The sequence below is a fragment of the Helianthus annuus genome, chromosome 16, assembly GCF_002127325.2.
Source record: "Helianthus annuus cultivar XRQ/B chromosome 16, HanXRQr2.0-SUNRISE, whole genome shotgun sequence".
Classification (NCBI taxonomy): domain Eukaryota; kingdom Viridiplantae; phylum Streptophyta; class Magnoliopsida; order Asterales; family Asteraceae; genus Helianthus; species Helianthus annuus.
In genome coordinates this window covers 6,180,042-6,187,702 of record NC_035448.2, presented here as the reverse complement: position 1 = coordinate 6,187,702, position 7,661 = coordinate 6,180,042, and the positions used below count along the sequence as shown (strand labels likewise).

At 35.8% G+C, this 7,661-nt stretch overlaps 1 protein-coding gene across 2 annotated transcripts; it reads left to right on the top strand.

The window, feature by feature from the left end:
* Window positions 1-1,148: 1,148 nt before the first annotated feature.
* LOC110915937 (acyl-protein thioesterase 2) lies at window positions 1,149-6,193 on the top strand. Of its 2 annotated transcripts, none has more exons than XM_022160690.2 (9): window positions 1,149-1,235; window positions 1,839-1,953; window positions 2,064-2,100; window positions 2,224-2,293; window positions 2,397-2,501; window positions 2,587-2,737; window positions 2,824-2,903; window positions 5,398-5,491; window positions 5,862-6,193. In XM_022160690.2, the coding sequence occupies exons 1-9, from the start codon at window positions 1,232-1,234 to the stop codon at window positions 5,932-5,934; spliced, it is 729 nt and encodes a 242-aa protein (XP_022016382.1). In that variant the 5' UTR covers window positions 1,149-1,231; the 3' UTR covers window positions 5,935-6,193. The 2 variants fall into 2 exon arrangements, with proteins under 2 accessions (XP_022016382.1, XP_022016381.1); XM_022160689.1 differs by having other exon boundaries at window positions 1,212-1,718.
* Window positions 6,194-7,661: the final 1,468 nt, after the last annotated feature.

Here is a 7,661-nt window from a genome sequence, read left to right as displayed (position 1 = left end):
AGGGCGGTCTTCGAAAATCACAAAAAAAAAAAAAAAAAAAAAATTGGCCCTATTCGAGATAAAAAATTTGGGCCATATTCGCAAATCTTCACATAATATAAACTCAACAATCATTCAATCAAATATATAAATACAACGTTAATTGTTATGAAATTGATAAAACAAATTAACAAAAAAAGTGTAGCAAAAATGATCAAAGTATCGAACCTACCTACTAAGCGTTTGGGCCTTTTAATCAGGCCCTTATTTATAAAACTTTTAATTGGGTTTTAAACTTGTTATACAAAGGCCCTTATTTATAAAAACATCCAGATTTTTTTAAATATATATATACAAAAATATATTTTTCGGGCCCTATATTGATTTGGGCCCTTATCACAGGCCCACCCTGCACTTGTTTTTTTGTATCCATGTATACGGACCGTATAACATTATACGACCCGTATAGAATGTTATACGACCCATATAATGGGGAAAGACATACTACCTACCTCTCCTCTGACTCCATTTACCTTAGCGACGCAAACTCATATAATCTTATACGGCCCGTATAGAATGTTATACGACCTAATACTACGAGGCGTATAACATTATACGGTCCAATATTTGTCATGTCAGATTATTCTTTATAGACCGTATAACGTTATACGATACGTATACAGGGTGTGAAATTAAGATTTGAGGTGTGTCTTTATTAGGACCCCTTGTTGTTGTTGTTGTTATTATTATTATTATTATTATTATTATTATTATTATTATTATTATTATTATTATTATGTTTAATTTTAGAGTTAATTACTGTTTTCGTCCCTGTGGTTTGTCAAAAATCACTATTTCAGTCCATTAGTTTAAAAATTGCGATTTTAGTCCCTGTGGTTTCACTTTCGTAACCATTTTAGTCCACCTCGTAACCATTTCAGTCTCTGTACTTAACAGAATTATGGATTGAAATGATTACGAAAGTGAAACCACGGGGACTGAAATGGTTACGAAAGTAAAACCACAGGGACTGAAATCGCAATTTTTAAACTAATGGATTGAAATAGTGATTTTTGACAAACCACAGGGACAAAAACAGTAATTAACTCTTAATTTTATGTTTATGTCTCTGTTTTACCCTGAAATTCAGGCGGGTGATGTTCTTGAAAATCTTGAATATTAAAGCACAAATCTTTCTAGTCACAGACGGTAATCATGACCTGTTAGACACTTGAACTTCACTTTGAAGATAATGGGTATCCATCACTCACCATAAATAAAAATGTATATATATATTAACAAAACAAATCATTGATGAATTGAAAGAAACCAAATTGTTTTTCTATTTTTTATTTTTTTATACGTCCACTGCACCATCAAGCATAAATTCTCTCATGTTTTCGAGCCCTTAATCCCCTTTCTTCAAGTGGGATTTCTTGATTTTCTGCATTTGATTCTCTTTCCATCTCTTTCTATTAGTTTCGGAAAAAGATTTCTTGCTTTTTCATGGATGCCATTGTTTCGTTTCTTTTTGGATTTTAGATACAATGTGCAGCTGGTTTACAATTACATAGTGTTTGAATATTCACTTATTTTTATTCTATTCCCTCTATTTTCCTTATAAATTCACACTGCCACAACAAACCTGTTTCTTCATATTGTGCGTACTGATATAATAAATCATATAATTACAATTTATATGTCTAAGATGAGTTATTCAAGTGCTTCCATGGGTTCTGGTTAGTTTAATTGTTCACCCTCCATTTTTTAAACATGATTTATGTAATTGTTTTGAGTTTTTCGAGTGAGAACAGTTGTTGCATACCAAGTGTTTGATGAAAGTTTCCAATGAGTTTCAGGTAGTAGAACTGCTAGAAGAACTGTTGAATTCGGGAGGACGTATGTCGTGAGGCCGAAAGCGAAACATCAAGCCACCATAGTTTGGTTGCATGGTCTTGGCGATAACGGTTCGAGGTAGATTCTGTTGTTCGTGATTATGTCGTAAAGATTGTCTTTTCGGGTCGTATTATAACTAACTAGCTAACTAACTAACGCAAAAATTTTAACATCTTTTGTTGTTGCAGCTGGTCACAACTTTTGGATAACCTTCCTCTTCCAAATGTAAGAATTTTTTTTTTTTTTTTTTTTTTTTTTTTGGGGGGGGGGGGGGGGGGGGGGGCTTCAAGTTTCATTAAAATGGGATTTAAATAATTTAATGACACCTTAACATGTTACATTTTGTAGATTAAATGGATATGTCCTACTGCTCCTACGCGCCCGGTGACCGTGCTAGGGGGGTTCCCTTGTGCTGCATGTAATATATATCAAACATTACAAAAATATATATATATATATATTTTTTTAAAGAAATTGGTTAAGTTTTTGATAATCTTGTAACATTTTCGGGTTCTTGATAGGGTTTGACGATGGAGAGCTTTCTGAAGACGGTCCAAACGATGTGGAAGGTTTAGATGCTTCGGTAGCACACATAGCAAACTTGTTATCAACCGAGCCTTCCGATGGTATTTTAACGTTTTTTTTTTAATTTATTTTTAATCTTGTGCACATTGTCTTCAATCGTGTGCAAATTTGTGTATATATAAACAGTGAAACTTGGTATCGGCGGATTTAGTATGGGTGCTGCATGTGCACTTTACTCTGCAACTTGTTTTGCTCAAGGAAAATATGGAAATGGAAACCCGTACCCGATTAACTTAAAAGCTGTCGTTGGAATAAGCGGATGGCTTCCGGGTGCACGGTAAATTTCACAAAAAAAAAAAAAATTAATATACGATTTTTGCAAGTAAAAAAAAAAAAATTCATGTAGTTGAAAAATGCGCGCAGGAGCTTAAGGAACAAAATAGGATCAAATGATGCTGCAAGACGTGCTGCGTCATTGCCTGTTTTGCTATGTCATGGACAGTGTAAGTAATTCAATTTTCATACATGTTGCTGATTTCTACATCTTGTAACTAATTTTTACTGATAGGAGGTAATTGGTCAGAATGCGTAATTTATGTACGGGTCAAATAGGTTGGGTCAGAATTGGGTTGACCCAAATATTTTTTCCGTCCAGCTTGGATGGGTCAAAATGCGTAATTTATGTACGGGTCAAATAGGTTGGGTCAGAATAGGGTTGACCCGAATATTTTTTCCGTCCAGCTTGGGTGGGTCAAAATGCGTAATTTATGTACGGGTCAAATAGGTTGGGTCAGAATTGGGTTGACCCGAATATTTTTTCCGTCCAGCTTGGATGGGTCAAAATGCGTAATTTATGTACGGGTCAAATAGTTTGGGTCAGAATTGGGTTGACCCGAATATTTTTTTCGTCCAGCTTGTTATTACTGTAAAGGGTGGGTCAAAATGCGTAATTTATGTACAGGTCAAATAGTCTGGGTCAGAATTAGGTTGACCCGAATATTTTTTGTCCAGCTTCTTTTTGCTGTAACGGGTGGGTCAAAATGCGTTATTTATGTACGGGTCAAATAGGTTGGGTCAGAATTGGGTTGACCCGAATATTTTTTCCGTCCAGCTTGGGTGGGTCAAAATGCGTAATTTATGTACGGGTCAAATAGTTTGGGTCAGAAGTGGGTTGACCCGGATATTTTTTTCGTCCAGCTTGTTATTACTGTAAAGGGTGGGTCAAAATGCGTAATTTATGTACAGGTCAAATAGTTTGGGTCAGAATTAGGTTGACCCGGATATTTTTTTCGTCCAGCTTGTTATTACTGTAAAGGGTGGGTCAAAATGCGTAATTTATGTACAGGTCAAATAGTTTGGGTCAGAATTAGGTTGACCCGAATATTTTTTGTCCAGCTTCTTTTTGCTGTAACGGGTGGGTCAGAATGCGTTATTTATGTATGGGTCAAATAGGTTGGGTCAGAATTGGGTTGACCCGAATATTTTTTCCGTCCAGCTTGGGTGGGTCAAAATGCGTAATTTATGTACGGGTCAAATAGTTTGGGTCAGAATTGGGTTGACCCGAATATTTTTTTCGTCCAGCTTGTTATTACTGTAAAGGGTGGGTCAAAATGCGTAATTTATGTACAGGTCAAATAGTTTGGGTCAGAATTAGGTTGACCCGAATATTTTTTGTCCAGCTTCTTTTTGCTGTAACGGGTGGGTCAAAATGCGTTATTTATGTACGGGTCAAGTAGTTTGGGTCAGAATTGGGTTGACCCGGATATTTTTTTTGTCCAGCTTGTTATTACTGTAAAGGGTGGGTCAAAATGTGTAATTTATGTACGGGTCAAATAGTTTGGGTCAGAATTGGGTTGACCTGAATATTTTTTGTCCAGCTTCTTTTTTCTATAACGGGTGGGTCAAAATGCGTTATTTATGTACGGGTCAAATAGGTTGGGTCAGAATTGGGTTGACCCGGATATTTTTTTCGTCCAGCTTGTAATTACTGTAAAGGGTGGGTCAAAATGTGTAATTTATGTACGGGTCAAATAGTTTGGGTCAGAATTGGGTTGACCCGAATATTTTTTATCCAGCTTCTTTTTGCTGTAACGGGTGGGTCAAAATGCGTTATTTATGTACGGGTCAAATAGGTTGGGTCAGAATTGGGTTGACCCGAATATTTTTTTCGTCCAGCTTGTTATTACTGTAAAGGGTTGGTCAAAGTGCGTAATTTATGTACGGGTCAAACAGTTTGGGTCAGAATTGGGTTGACCCGAATATTTTTAGTCCAGCTTCTTTTTACTGTCAAGAGTTAGGGTCAAGTATCAACCTGTAAAGGATATTTTTTTTAAAATTCTCACATAATTCACTTGAATTATATCTTTACATGATTAAATACTTGACTTTTAATATGGAAAAAGGTCCTTTCTTATAAACTTAATAAAAAAAATAAGGACCTTTTGTATAATCTGTAAAAGTTAAAAAGATTTTTGTAGGATTTTTATCCTTTTAAAAATCAAGACTATGGACTTTGTTGCTAAGTTCTAAAAGTTAAATGATTTAATCATGAAAAAGATAAAAGTCCAGGGATTTATCTGTTGATAGGACTTAAAAAAAAAATTACCATTGACTTTAAAAATACAGTTTGGGAGACTTTAGACCCGTTAGGTTTATTAACCGTTGACCTTAAAAACAGTGGCGGATCTAGAAAATAATTATAGGGACAACGTTTCAAAAAAAAAATCTAAAGGGGCAGCGAAATTGAAAAAACGTCAAAAAAAATTTTTTACACTGCCGACAAGCGTTTAAGGGGTAGCAGAGGCTATCCCTTGTTATATGGTATGTCCGCCACTGTTTGAAAATATAGTTTGGGCGACTTTAGACCCGTTTTACCCCCCCCCCCCCCTTATTTACTTTCTGCGGATTTTACATATTAGAAATAAAGTTATAAAACATAACTCAAATCGATCCACTCGTAAGCGAATAAGTCAAAATTGTCATTCATATCGAATACAGGCGATGAAGTAGTTCCATACAAATACGGAGAGAGGTCTTCCCAAATGATGAGTTCAGCTGGTTTCCGTTATGTTACATTCAAAGGCTATGAAGGGTATGAAATCAAAATCGCAAATCCATTTCGATCAATACTTAAAAACGGAATGAGTAAACTTTCGTTTTGCTCCCTGTGGTTTGGTCATTTTAACGGTTTTGCCCCAAACCTTTAAAAATAGTCATTTTACTCCCTGATGTTTTGGTTTTGTTTCCAGTTTGCTCCCTGCGGGGAGCAAAATGGAAATACAAACAATTTGGATGGAGTTAGAGGTGGGGAGCAAACTGGCAAAAAAACCGAAACATCAGGGAGTAAAATGGCTATTTTTAAAGGTTTGGAGCAAAACCGTTAAGGTGACCAAACCACGGGGAGCAAAACGGAAGTTTACTCAAACGGAAATATAATTAAGATTCTTGATGTGATCATACAGGTTAGGACATTACACAGTTCCTCAAGAGATGGAAGAAGTTTGTCAATGGCTACACACAAGGCTTGGAGCCTGATAGATTAGTGGCTTAATCAAGTTAACTAATGTTTGCGTAAAAAATAACGAAGAACAACAAGAAACTTACACGGATTGTAGAGGCGCTTTGGTGGGGATCGGATGGTATACATATATAAAATGTTGTTTCATATGTTTGTTGTTATAAAATAAGGATTTTCGGGTGTTGGGATTATTGGTTCTTAGATGGGAATTTGTTGTTTGATTATTGTAATGTGATATGGACTTTAGATGGAATTATGAAGTTGCCTTTACATAAAGATGCAGTGTTTATACATGAAGATACACATATAGAACTAGTGAACCACAAAGATAGTATTATAATGTTGATTTGTATAATTAATCTGAAATTTGAAACAAATAAACATAGACTCGGAGTTGAAAGTCAAATAGTCAACGTTAACTGGGGCTCGAGCCAACAACAATACCAGTTGAGTTGGCTCAAGCCAACATGTCTAATCCGAGCTGAAAATTTTGCTCGGATTGAACTAAAGTTTGTTTGATATTTAGTAATTTCGCGACTCTTTTTTTTTTTTTTTTAAATTTGAAACAAATAAAAATAGACTCAGAGTTGAAAGTCAAATAGTCAACGTTAATTGCGTCTCGAGCCAACAATAATACCAGTTGAGTTGGCTCGAGCCAACATGTCTAATCCGAGCTGAAAATTTTGCTCGGATTGAACTAAAGTCTGTTTGGTATTTAGTAATTTCGCGACTCTTTTTTTTTTTTTGCTCAAGTCAATATGCCTAACCGAGCTGAAAGCTTAGGTCGTGTTGAACTAAAGTCTTCTTGTTGCTCGGTAAGTTTTGACTCATTTTTTTTGCATGTCATTGTTATCTAAGATAACAAGTTAACAACAATCTTTCGTTCTACAAGAGTAAAGTGCAATTTGCAACCCTGTGGTTTGGTTCAGATTGCATAATGACACCCTACCTTTCACTTTTTGCGTAATGACAGCATGTGGTGGACATTTCATCATACTCTTCAACCCTGTGGTTTGGTCCAGATTGCAGTTTGCCACCATGTGGTTGGGTCCAGGAATTAACGTTTTGGGTGCATAGTGTGATGAAATGTCCACCACAAGGTGTCATTACGCAAAAAGTGGAAGGTATGGTGTCATTATGCAATATGGACCAAACTACAACGTGGCAAATTGCACTTTTACTCTTATACAAATATCAAAAAACACAATATCTAACATATAACAGGGTCTTTCCAACATTTTTGGAGACCCTAACCGAACTACAAAGCAGAAGCCCTTTTCAAAATGATAAAGTTCTTGAATATTGTATAACATATATAGAGATTAATAGAAAAAAATTAGCTATTAAAATTAACCTACCTTGAGTAATTAGCCATAATTTCACCCGTAAATTCTCCTCCAATTCTGACGGACCCGATGCCAATTCTGACGGACCCGATGCCAGGGCAGGTTGTGATGAGAAGTGCGAACAACGATTGTGGTTCTATTTTAGGGATTTTAGGCCCTGATTTGCTGATTGGTGATGGAGTCAAATGGTCGATGGTTGTTGTAGTTATGTTATGTCTGTAATTTAGCTTTGAATTTGGGCCTTAAATGCGGGCCTGTTTTCCTAAACAATTTTTATATGAGCTCCTTTAATAAAAAGTTGGGTTAATTTTACTTTATTTGGGCCTAATACATATACAATGTATAAAACTAACTAAAAATTGAGGCCCTTGGTTTTGGGTGGCCCTAGGCATGTGCCT